The sequence below is a fragment of the Gopherus evgoodei genome, chromosome 3, assembly GCF_007399415.2.
Source record: "Gopherus evgoodei ecotype Sinaloan lineage chromosome 3, rGopEvg1_v1.p, whole genome shotgun sequence".
In the NCBI taxonomy this organism is placed as follows: domain Eukaryota; kingdom Metazoa; phylum Chordata; order Testudines; family Testudinidae; genus Gopherus; species Gopherus evgoodei.
In genome coordinates this window covers 17292850-17305842 of record NC_044324.1, presented here as the reverse complement: position 1 = coordinate 17305842, position 12993 = coordinate 17292850, and the positions used below count along the sequence as shown (strand labels likewise).

Sequence of the window (12993 nt, the reverse complement as noted above, 5' to 3'; positions counted from 1 at the left end):
AAAAAAGAACTAGATAAATTCATGGAGGATAGGTCCATCAATGGCTATTAGCCAGGGTGGGCAGGAATGATGTCCCTAGCCTCTGTTTGCCAGAAGCTGGGAATGGATGGCAGAGAACGGATCACTTGATGATTACCTGCTCTAATCATTCCCTCTGGGGCACCTGGCATTGGCCACTGTTGGAAGACAGGATAGTGGGCTAGATGGACCCTTGGTCTGACCCAGTAGGGCCGTTCTTATGTTCTTACTTTAACCCGGGGGCGGGGGGAGAGAGAGGCAGAGATCTCCCCCCTCACCCATTGTGGGGCACAGAGAGGAGCCAGAAGAAAGGAGATGAAATGGCCTTGAAGAGGGACAGCTCCACAGCATTCTCCATTCTCAGTCACAGCTTGGGGTGAGGGGGATCTCCATGGACACCATCCCAGGTGCGGGGGGAGTTCTGTGGATTTGGGAGGCATGTGTGGCAGGTAATGTGCAGCCGAATAGCAGTCAAGCTGCTGGACATAGGGTTGTGGTGAAGAATGAGGGTTTTTAAAGCATCAGGATGGAGCTTTGAACTGCCTGCAGCCCATACACCCACGCACGCCACACGCTCTTCCGCTAGCCCGTCCCAGCCACCATTGCTAAGAGACACTCCCTGGCCCAGCTCAGCCCTGCCCTGTTGTTATTTGCTCTCCTTTGCAGGCCCCCGTGCGCCTGCCGTGTCACTCAGCCCCGAGAGCTTCAGAGCTAACAAAACATCAGACACAGTCTGTGCACTCAGGAAGGAAAGCTGCCCATGTGACAGGGTTAGTCAGATTTCTATCCGCTCCTTCCCTAGGATCCCAGGCAGCAGGGGAGGCTGCTGACCAAACACCAATGGAGGTGGCAGATTCTGACTCGCCTTGCTGCCGGGCTGGCTGTCGGGAGCACACATCCAGGGGTGGCAGGGCCCCTAGGGAACAGCTTGGCAATGCCTCCCTTCTTCACATACCTGGCCCTAAAATCTGGTTTTCGCTCCCATCTTCCTGCCCTGAGATCTTCAAAAATGTGGTTAATGTTTCCCTGTGAATTTCCTGCAGGTGAAAAGTGCTAGATGTACAGTCTCTGCAGAGGGAAGTCCTTGCGGTAGCCACAGCTCAGGTGCAATTTGGGTAGTAGCAAGACAAGCTTCCCCTCTCTGCCTTTGAATCCTGATTCGAAATCCGTTGAGGCCACTGACTGCAGCAGGCTTTGGATCAGATCCCTAATGTCCTGAAGCCCGGACCTGGAGGGACCAGCTCCTGGGAAGAAGAGACATTTAATTCTCCATAGCCTGTTCTATCCTTGTTTTCTCAGGCGTCATACAGTACCAGGCGAACCGAGGCTGTTACAATCCAGACCACACGTCTGCTGAGACGTGCCATGAAATCCCTTCCATTGTGTGGAGTTCAGATTTGTTTCTGGCACTGATTGACAGTAGAACATTTTCTCCAAATGAACAATGGAAGACGTTGGGGCTACAGGTTACAGCAGGAGTCAGGAATCCCAGCTCTGCCACTTACTGTCTGGGTGACCAAGGGCATGTCTCCAGGCCTCAGTTCACCCCACATATGTTGCGTGGGATGATGTCTGCGTCACTGAGATGCTGGGAGGTTTGATTCGTTTGTTTGTTTAAGTAATATTCTTAAAGCTCTTAGAGATTCTTGGATGAAAGGTGCTATCAAAGGAGGAAGTATTATTGTTATTCAGTGACAACAAAACATTAAGCTAATACTTAGAGGCTATAAATACGTATCAATAACTAAATTGGGTGCGGGGGGAAGGGGGTTAAAACCGTTGGAAAGCCAGGAAACAAGTCCAGGTAAAACTTAAAGAACTAACCATAAAACATGGGAAAATAGGAAATTATAACATTATACTCAGAGATATAATTATAGGTGGCACTGGAAGCACCACTCACAGGTGCCGACTTTCTCTTTTCCCCAGGAGCGCTCGACTCCTGCACCCCACCAGGCCCTGCCCCCACTCTGTTCCTTTCCCCAAGCCCCCCCTCTTCCTGCCCCCATTCCACCTCTTTCCACCCCACCCCTCTCTTCTCACCTCCTTCCACCCCCTTCCGAGTGTGCCCTGCCTTTGCTCCGCCTCTTCCTGCCCTCGCTCCTCCCCCTCCCTGCAGCGCCTCCTGCCCGCCGCTGAACAGACAGCTGATCAGTAGTGGGTGGGAGGCACTGGGGGAGAGGGAGGAGCTAATTTGCAGGACTCACAAGTGGGTGCTGAGTGACCACTGTTTTTTCCAGGGCCGTCCAGAGGATTTAGGGGGCCTGGGGTCTTCAGCGGTGGGGGGTACCTGCCGCCGAATTGCCACCAAAGACCCGGCACTTCGGCGGCGGGTCCCGGGGCGGAAGGACCCCCCGCCGTGGGTCTTCAGGGCACTTCGGCGGCGGGTCCTGGAGTGGAAGGACTCCCCGCCGCTGAATTGCTGGCGAAGACCCAGAGCGGAAGTAGCTCCAGCGGCCCGGGCCCCAAGAGAGTTTTCCGGGGCACCTGGAGCAAGTGAAGGACCCCTCTCCAGAGACCCTGAAAAACTCTCGTGGGGGCCCCTGTGGGGCCCAGGGCAAATTGCCCCACTTGCCCCCCCTCTGGGCAATCCTGTTTTTTTGCTGTGGGTCCTCTAGCCCCAGAGCAAGCACAGAGTCAGCGCCTATGGCCCCGCCTATTATTAAGGTTACCTGACATTTTCCATTATAAGACCCTATTTTCAATTGCTGATAATTTTGCCAAACTTTTAACAATTTGGCCTGAAATTTCCCATACTGGGTGTCTGCCACAGTCTGAATTTTTTGGAATGTTTCAGCCAAAACTTGATCAGAGCTTGCGCGAGTCTGTCCATCCAGGCTGAGAGGCTCACTCCCAGCTGCAGTGTAGACATACCGTCTGTGACTTACCTCCCTGTCTGTAAAATGGAGCCCGGGCTCTGAGACCCTCTCCCCTCGCAAGGGGCCTCAAAGCCTGGCACTCAGCCCTAGCCTGAAATCTGCACTGCAGTTTTAAAGCCCTGCAGATCGAGCCCACAGGACTGAGTCAGCTAATCCAGGTTAGCCACTGTAGGTCTTTTATTGCAGTGTAGATACATACCCCCACACACGTGAACAACACCTATAAGGCTGCTTCCTGGGTACTGCCTTGCAAGGGCAGGAGTAGGGGGCAGGCCGGGAGGTGGCCTGGGGGTATGCTGTGGCTGCATGCATCACTATGCAGATTCTGGGCAATGCTTCAGTCCCAGGCGGCTGCTGTAATGTAGACAGGCCCCCAGAGGTTTCTAAGTCACACCAGAGGCCTCTCCAGCAGCCCAGACTCAGGAGGGGCACAAAGGTGTCTCACAGCTACCTTAGTCCACATGCCCCCATGACTGACTTCTGTGCTCCACCTAATGCTGTTACTCTATTCTTTGTATGGCTGTAGCACCTCCGGGTCCCAGTCATAAGTATTACCAAGCGCGTGAGCTCAAAAAACACGACATCACCCTAAAATCATGAGATTTTTCTTAAAAAGCCAAACCATGTTTTTTAATCTGTGTTTTGCCATGTTGACTCCCCTCTAGTCCTCTGCCAATGTCTCTGTGATAGCTTCAGGTTGCAAAAGCAGGTCTGGTCAGCATTAGAAAATTAGGTCAGTTTAAGTACGTCAGTCAGGGGTGTGAAAACTTCACTCCCCACCTGAGTGGCCTAGTTAGACCAACCCAGATCCCCATGTAGACAGCCCTAGGTCGCCAGAAGAATTCTTCCATCAACCTAACTGCTGCTTCTTGGGGAGGTCCCTGTCATAAACAGATAGTTAAGGGTTAATAGAACAGCAGTACTTCATGTCTCTTTTGCCTGTAAAGGGTTAACAAGTTTAGTGAGCCTGGCTGTCACCTGACCAGAGGACCAATCAGAGGACAGGATACTTTCAAATCTTGAGGGAGGGAAGTTTTTGTGTGTGCTGTTAGTTTTTGGTGGTTGTTCACTCTGGGTTCTGAGAGTGACCAGACGTGCAACTAGGTTTCTCTCCAATCTCTCAGATACAGGCTCTTATATGTCCAGAATAGTGAGTACTAGGTAGATAAGGCGAGTTAGGCTTGTGTTTGTTTTCTTTATTTGCAAATGTGTATTTGGCTGGAAGGAGTTCAAATGTGTATTTGACTGGAAGGATTTTAATTTGTACTTGTATACTTAGGCTGGGAGGGTATTCCCAGTGTCTATAGCTGAAAGACCCTGTAACATATTCCATCTTAAATTTACAAAGATAATTTTTACTGTTTTTCCCTCTTTAATTAAAAGCTTTTCTTGTTTAAGAACCTGGTTGTTTTTTTATTCTGGTGAGACCCCAGGGGACTGGGTCTGGATCCACCAGGGTATTGGTGGGGTGAAAGGAGGGAACGGGGAGAGAAAGGTTATATTCTCTCTGTGCTAGGATTACTTTCTCTCTCAGGGAGAGTCTGGGAGGGGGAGAGAGAAGGAGGGGGAAGGTGGATTTTCCTCTCTGTTTCAAGATTCAAGGAGTTTAAATCACAGTAATTTTCCAGGGTAATCCAGGGAGAGGAAGCCTGGGAGAGGCAACAGTGAGGGAAAGGGTTTACTTTCCTTGTGTTAAGATCCAGAGGGACTGGGTCTTGGGGGTCCCCGGGCAAGGTTTTAGGGGGACCAGAGTGTACCAGGCACTGGAATTCCTGGTTGGTGGCAGCGCTACAGGTTCTAAGCGGGTAATTGAGCTTAGAGGAATTCATGCTGGTACCCCATCTTTTGGATGCTAAGGTTCAGAGTGGGGAATTATACCATGACAGTGCCAAAATCCTGTGACTTGCGATCTGTTCAGGAGAGTTGTCAATGCTGTCTTCCTCTGGCTGCTTGGAGGGGAGTCTCCTTCCCTACCACAATCCCAAGCTGGAGGAGCAGCCATTCCATCCCCTCTTCTCCCACCCCATCACTGTCCTCTGCACCCCCTCAGCCTCCCTCCTTCCCCCCATTCTCCTGTAGGTGCCTCAGCCTCCCTCCTACATCTTACTGCGCCCCTTAGCCTCCCTGCTATCCTCACATCTCTCAGCCCTCAGCCTCTCACCTGCCCCCCCACATCTCCCTGCAGCCTCTAAATCTGCCTCCTGCCCCCCCCCCACTCTCCCATCCCCCTTTCACAACATCTCTACTGCTGCTCACACTCCCTGTGTCCTGTCCAGGCCCTTGAACCATAGTGTGGCAGCCTTCATCTCTGGGCCTGGCTTCACTCTCACCGAAAACAGTGGGAGGTGGCAGCCAGCACTAGCAAGGACTGCCTGCATGTGCAGATAGGCTGTAGGGAAACAGCGGCCATTTGCTGGCTTTAGTCCCATTGATAGTAATAGGGGCCAGTGGCCATTTTGAATATGGGAATATTTGTACAGCAGGGCCTTTCATCAGATTTCATGAGATGGACAGAAACACCCATAATCGCCGGAGTTGGCGATAATGAGTCTTGGACAAGGACCCATCATGAACCTCTAGAGGGCAGATTTTAACAGCCCTGAGGCTTCTAGAGATGAATTCCGATTGATGGGAGTGAGGAATACTAATACTTTGTTCATCTTTCGTGTGAGGGTCTCAGAGTTATTACACTAGGCCTCACCTCACCCCTAAGGAGTGAGTATTATTATTATCCTTATCAGCCCTCTTTGACACATGGGTAAAGTGAGGTGTAGCAATAGTGAATGACGCTTGCAAAGTCACACAGCCAGGCCCAACCGGGGCACTAGATGATCCCAGATTGCCTGATTCCCATGCCCCAGCACACTCAGCAGACTAAGACGGGTCGAGAAGAGTCAAGTCTTACATTTGTTAGACGGGTCTCTTGGTCTTTATTGCCAAATTCAGAGGGCCAGCATTGCATCAGGAAGCTGTTAAGAGGACAATAAAGTTGTAGCTCCCAAAGCTATGCTAGCAACACTTCCATCTGTCACATTGGCCCATTCCAGCCAGGGTAAGGTGAACAAACAGCTCAGCATCAAGCTATAGATGGAGCGTTTAAAACTCAGGACTGAAAAGCACAATCCATGTAACTACAGGTCAGTCAGAGATTTCAGCTAAGTGTTACACCAACCAAGCTGCGTCTCCTCACTTCCTCTTTTTCTGCAGCTGAGCTTTGGTTGACTTCTTTGCTCGTTCTTCAAGAAGGGGAGGTGGGGGGTAGGGGACAGGAGGGTTCAGGATCAGGGCCCTCTTCTGGAGTCTCAGGTCCAGGATCTCGAAGGTGGTCTGGATCTCAGTCTGCAGGATCTCACGGAGAGCTTGGATCTGGGTCCCGATCACTTCTTTCACTAGGGTCTCCAAAATCTGAAGAGCAAGCAGAAGAAGATGAGGGCTGTGGTTAATTGCATCTCTCTTTTTACTACCAGTATTACATTACAAAGGGGCCATTCCCTTTGAACTGATGTGAGCAGGCTCAGGTTCTAAATAGTCAGTGACTGAAGGAAGGGGGAGGGCAGAAAAGGTGGTGAGATGCCTCCCGTGTATCAGCTTTACCTTTCCCCCAGCCTGGTGGAAGATCCTTCTAAGCGGCTCGGTGAGGCTTGAGATCTGCTGCTGTGGGCCTGGGCATGCTTGAGAGGTAGCCATTCTCCAGAGCAGCACCCTCCACTTACCACTGCAGAAATTCTCTTCATGAATCACTGATAACTCTGAAGGCAGGTTCCCCTCTACACTCTGAAACACCAGGGTTGGGAGGGCGAATACATGGGCATACTGCTTCATTGAAGCCACGCTGCCAAGAAGCTTGGGGTGGGGCTCGGAGACAGCATGAAAGCACAGAGTGTTGCATTTATTGTCAGTACAACAGAGACCTCCATGCAGATGTCCCAGGCCACCACCAGATTTCCTAAGATCTAACCAGATCTATGGGCCAACTCCCCCTTACCCCAGCTGATTCCACAAAGAAGAGGAGCAAGACCCCCATCCCACTGAGAGCCAAGAAGGAAACCTGGAGGGAGTTTCCAGTCCTATATTGGGACTCACCCACATAAGGGGCCTGTGGTGCTTGAAGAACCAGTTAAACTTTCCTGGCTGCTCTTCTCTGCTGTTTGCGTGAGTTCAAAAGGTGATTTGGGAGGATTGTCTCTGCTTGACTTGAACTTGCCAACAGAGCAATTAGCCACCCGCACATTATTGTACGTTAATTCCACGAGACAGGTGGCCCAATAATAAAAGTGCCTCGTTAGAGTTTAATTAAATTTCCAAAACGATTTGCTCCTGGGCTGAGAACCTGTAGTGCAAGCTGAGGCAGGTTAACGTATTTTTTTCCCTAAGTGTTACAAACTCTTCACAGCTGGTTATGGAATGAGACTGGAAGTGGCAGCCCAATATCTACCCTAGCCATGAAAAGCCTCATTCTGCATTGTTTTGCACGCCCAAGATTCCCATTGGCATCAGTAGGAGTTCAGTGCTTGCGTGGGAGCTGCACGCTCTTGCACCAAAAGACTTGAGTGTGATGAATACAGGGTGGATCAAGAATTAAAGGTGTGGCCAAAGCCTCAGGACTGTCACCTCTATTAAAGGGTCACTGTCAAGTAGTTTAATTCCCACCAGTTAAGCGTGGTTTAAAAAAAGGGATCGGGACATCCTAACACAGCAGCATTGTGTGAGGGCAGGAGAAGAGGGCAGTTGACTCTGCTCTCTCCAGATTCACTGTCCAAGCTCAGTAAAGTGCGAACAAGCAGCATCGGTGGTGAAATGTACTTTTCTTGTAGCTTTTTCCAAATGAATTTCGTGTCGTGAGGGGTTATTGTTTAAATATGAGGCAAATCTTGCAGCCTTTACTCAAGCAAAACTCCCACAGGGTATGGATCACAGACTTTGGTCCAAGGCTTTTCTCCCTTCCATTAACACACAGGTCACCTAGACAGAGAGCTGAGAGCAGCCTGACATAGACCCGTGAGCTGTACCACTCCATGCTGAGATTACAAAGTCACTGGAAGTAAAACAAACCCAAGTTCCATCTCCTCAGGTGCGGATCTCATTCACTCAGCAGTGCCCGGAAAACAAATCTGCATGAATATGAGTCAGTGCCAACAGAGCAAGTGGCATCTCGATCTTTTGCGTCAGAGCTGATCAGGGTAAGATGTGTTTTGTTACCTTTGCATTTCCTTGCTGTCTGCTTTATTTAAAAAAAAAATACTACAATTGCCCCAACGTATAGAATGCCCTCCTGAACTCACTGGACCAGTCCCCCCACTCACTTGTTACTTCTTCAGAGCACTGCACTGGGAGTCAGGTGCCCTGGTTTCTATTTCCTGCTCTGCCACTGTCCTGCTGGGTGACCTCACTTTCCCCATCTGTAAACTGGGGATAATGACCCTGCCCTCCTTTGTAAAGTGCTCTGACCACCACTGTGGAAAAGTGCTATACAAGAGCAAGGTGTGACTATTCTCATCCTTATTAAAGCCTCATTTCTCCTGTCAAGACATACATGGTGTGGTCAGCTAAGTAACTGTGTCACCACATCCATAACTTACGTCCTTCTTTGCCACGTCCCATCATGGCGCATGTTGTACCCTCGCTGGTCTGTCACGCCCTTCATTTGGGGCTGTGTTCTCAAACCCTCTCTCACATTAGTACCTTACTCTGTGAGCACTCCCCCTGAAAGTTGCAAAGGAGCTCATGCAGTAATGTATTAGTCAGCAGGGGGAAAGGTGGCTTATAGAGTTTCAGATCTCCGGGACAGGGACCTGCTTTTGTGTATTTTGTATGAAATGCCTAACATGCTGTGGATGTCACAAAAAAATAAAGAGTGGGTCAATAGCATGGTTGCCCCTTTTTGACCCAAGTTGCCGTACAAAGTTTGGGGTGCTGGGGGTGTTCCAGTCGGGAGTAGAAACTGATGATCATCAGGTGTTTCTCTGAAGCAGTTTTGTTGATCGACAAAGAATGCAAAGTGTACTGTGGCTCTGAATGCAATATGGATCAAATAAAAGGAAACAGCTTCTTTTGCTCACAGCCCCAAGCTTTTCAGCCTGCACCCCAACCCGCAAACCCAAAAGGTTTCTTCCAAAGTCAGCCAACACTTTCAGCTGCTCCTTCAGGGTCACTCTCTTTCTCTCTCTGTTCTTGCCTGCCTCAGTGTCTGTGTGATCTCTCTCTACACACACACACACACACACACACACACACACACACACACACACACACACACACACTCGGGTGACCAGATGTCCCAATTTTATAGGCATAGTCCCGATATTTGGGGCTTTGTTTTATATAGGTGCCTATTACCCCCACCTCCATCTCAATTTTTCACACTTGCTGTCTGGTTTTGGCTGTGGAATTGAGTGATCCCACTGGATAAGGCCATCAGGGCTGGCTCCAGGCACCAGCCCAGCAAGCAGGTGCTTGGGGCAGCCAACGGTGAGGGGTGGCATGTCTGGGTTTTCGGCAGCAATTCAGCGGCGGATCCCTCACTCCCTCTCGGAGCAAAGGACCAGCTGCTGAATTGCCACTGAAGACTGAAGAGGTGGTGGTAGAGCTGCAGATCACGATCGTGGCTTTTTTTTTTTGCTGCTTGGGGCAGCAAAAACCCTGGAGCCGGCCCTGATGGCCATCCAGTCGGAAGAGTGTGAGACGGCCTATGTTTGGGGCACCTTTTCTAGCCCCCCCCATTTGGGATGAGCAGAGGGGATCCTAAAAAGGCCTGCTCTACCACATGGCTGCCGCCTGTGTGCAGATTTGTGACTAAAGACTCCCAGAGATCACTGCTCCCGTCTTCCCGACCGCTCGTCCGTCGCTGCAGGACTTTGTGTGGGTGTGAGCCCTTTGGCAGAGGCCTGCACATGAAATCGTTTAATGTTGGGAAACTGGTGCACAGGTGGTGGCCATACGAGACTTGACAGGAGGAAAACCCTGACCCAGTGACAAGGAAATCCAAGATCACCAGGGTCCTCCCTTCTGCTGCAGCCCTTATCTGCCTTCACAGCCACAGATGAGTAAAAGGTCCTCTGTTTGCACCTGCTCCAGCTTTGGGGTCTTTGTGAAGTTTGGACCGGAGTTATTCAGGAATCTTGCCTCAGATCTGCTTGCCAAGCGGGACCCTACCAGGAGTATGAAAGCTCTGGAGGATTGCTCAGGCATTCTGGTTTTTTACAAATAATAACCTTACGTTTCCATGCCTGTAAATACACTCCTCTATAACCACTCAAAGGCGTAATTAACTGCCTGGAAATTGAACTGTGGGTGGGGGAAGGTGGAAATGGATCTCATTTACAAGTCCAGCTGATTTCAGTTAAAGGTAGTTCATAGATGACAAAATCATTTGTCCCAAAAATTGTCTGGGGTTTGAAATTTTGCCCAGATGTGTGCTAGGGAAAGGGTGGTGGGTGGGGAGTCTGTGGATAAGGTTTCATAAGCCAATGCAAAAGGGGGTATGCAGAATCCCCCAGAACAAGGATGAGAATGTCGTTTTTGACAATGTCATTTGTTGGGAATAGCGTCCCAGCTTGTCCGTAATGTTGACTTCCTATTGGCGAAAAATCCTGGCATCACGAGCTTTTCTAGTGCAGCCCATGTTAACATTCATAAAACAAGTGCTGTTGTCCATGAGGACCTGCATACCAATGGAGTAGCACCCTTTGCGGTTTATGTACTCGTGCTCCTTGAGGAGGGCAAACAATGGGCACGTGATCCATCAATGGTCCGGGTTTGGATGCCCCAGTCTCTCAAAGCCAGCAGTTACTTCAGAATATCTTTTAGGCTGGCCACCTTGGGGTAAACCACACCCCTGGTCGCCTCAGAAACCTCCACCACCGCTTTACCAACAGTTGACTTTCCAATACCACACTGGTTGGTCACAGAGTTGTAGCAGTCCAGGGTAGCCAGCTTCCAGATGGTTATAGTGACCCACTCATGAACTGGCAAGGCTGTCCTCATGAGGGTATCTTTATACTGGAGGGTACAAAGCTCCAGAAAGATAGTTTTCTTCATGCAAAAGTTCTGGACCCACCACTTGTCATTCCAGGTCTGCCAGAGGATGCAGTCCCACCAGTCTGTGCTTGTGGCCCTGCTCCAGAAGTGCCAGTCTATGTAGAGAGCATGAGCGGCTCTATCAAGCATGGTGAGCGACATCACCAGTTCTAGTCAGCCATGTCTGTGTTCTCCTTCTCATGCTCCTGCTCCATCAGAAGGTCTGTTAGGTGCTTTCGGTAGGTCAGAAAACTCTGCCAAAATGCCCACCAGCATCTCATGGAAGCCTTGCCTGTTTCCTGAACCAGGAGTGAAAGTGCAAGCGAAATGACTTCTTCACATTACCGGCTCTGGTTGGCGGGAGCACACAGACCAAAATGCCTGCTTGGCAGGATGTGTTGATGGGCTGTTCAAACTTCCTGTAACGTGCAGAGTGGACTGCTAACTTTTCCTACCTTGTACCATGGTCAAAGAGCTAGAGCGACTACCTTTTGTGAGGATGCTAGGGAGTCTGGGATACAGGTGGTTTGACTCAGGGCTGCATACTGCAGTGAGGACACCAGAGCCCCGGGTTCAAGTGTGAGTTAGAAAATTCTTAACCTAGGACTGACAATCAGTTGGAACACTCAAGCCCTGATTTCGCCAACCCAGGTCCACTGACTCAAGTCCCGCTAAACCTGGGCTTGCATTGTAGTTTAAACATACCCTAGGTGAAGCCTGACCTTGTACTGGGATAGGCAGAGTTACTTTGCAGGAGCAAGCCCAGAACCTCTTGTGCAGGAGTCAAATACCCAGAGGAGCAGAGGTAACTCCACTTCCCATACTGCATACTCAACTCTTGCTCAATCCCAACAGCTCCTGCTACGCTTCAGGCAGCAGGGAAAAGGCATGCAATGTGGGCAGACAGTAGGTGTATCCAGGGCCGGTACAAGGATGTTTCGGGCCCTAGGCGAAACTTCTACTCATAGACTCTAGGACTGGAAGGGACCTCTAGAGGTCATCGAGTCCAGTCCCCTGCCCTCACGGCAGGACCAAATACTGTCTAGACCATCCCTAATAGACATTTATCTAACCTACTCTTAAATATCTCCAGAGATGGAGATTCCACAACCTCCCTAGGCAATTTATTCCAGTCTTTAACTACCCTGACAGTTAGGAACTTTTTCCTAATGTCCAACCTAAATCTCCCTTGCTGCAGTTTAAGCCCATTGCTTCTTGTTCTATCATTGGAGGCTAAGGTGAACAAGTTTTCTCCCTCCTCCTGATGACACCCTTTTAGATACCTGAAAACTGCTATCATGTCCCCTCTCAGTCTTCTCTTTTCCAAACTAAACAACCCCAATTCTTTCAGCCTTCCTTCATAGGTCATGTTCTCAAGACCTTTAATCATTCTTGTTGCTCTTCTCTGGACCCTCTCCAATTTCTCCACATCTTTCTACCTTGCACCCTCCCCTGTCCCCTAGGCCCCACCTTGAGGCGCCCTCCCTCCCCGCAGTGGCAGCTCCACCCTCTCCGCCCTGAAGCGCCCCCCCTGTGGCAGCTCCCCACCCTCCGCCCTGAAGCACACCCCCCCTGCCCCAGCTCACTCCTGCTCTGCCTCCACCCTGAGCACGCCATCGCTGCTTCACTTCTCCCGTCTCCAAGACTAGCGGCGCCTAAGCTGATTGGCGCCACAAGCATGGGAGGCGGGAGAAGTGAAGCGGCCACTGCGTGCTTGGGGAGGAGGCGGGGCAGGGGTGACTTGGGGATGGGGAGTTCCCCTGCGTGCCGTCCCCCGCCTTACTTGCTGCAGGAGGCCCTCTCCATGCCCCCCTGCTCCAGCTCCCTCCGCCTAAATGCCGGCGGAGACGATGGTGGCTGAAGATCCGGCCACCGCGGTCGCTGCTGAAGAAAATGCTGCCCCTCAAATCCTAGCGCCCTAGGTGACTGCCTAGGTTGTCTACATGGTTGGACTGGCCCTGGGTGTATCAAGGCCCAACAGGAATATGCTACATGCCCATGGTCCCAAACCATTCACTCTGTAACCGTTTGGGATTCCAGCTCTTACCTCACCTCCAGGCCAGGAGAACTGTTACTATTC

The 12993-nt window shown here is 50.7% G+C and overlaps 1 protein-coding gene across 1 annotated transcript in view; it reads right to left on the bottom strand.

Annotated features, from left to right (window-relative positions):
* Window positions 1-6083: 6083 nt before the first annotated feature.
* C3H8orf74 (chromosome 3 C8orf74 homolog) overlaps window positions 6084-12993 on the bottom strand; it is a 31449-nt gene continuing 24539 nt past the window's right edge. The window contains exon 4 of the mRNA XM_030554365.1: window positions 6084-6302. Coding sequence (XP_030410225.1) covers window positions 6084-6302 — 219 coding nt within the window. The remainder of the gene's footprint in view (window positions 6303-12993) is intronic.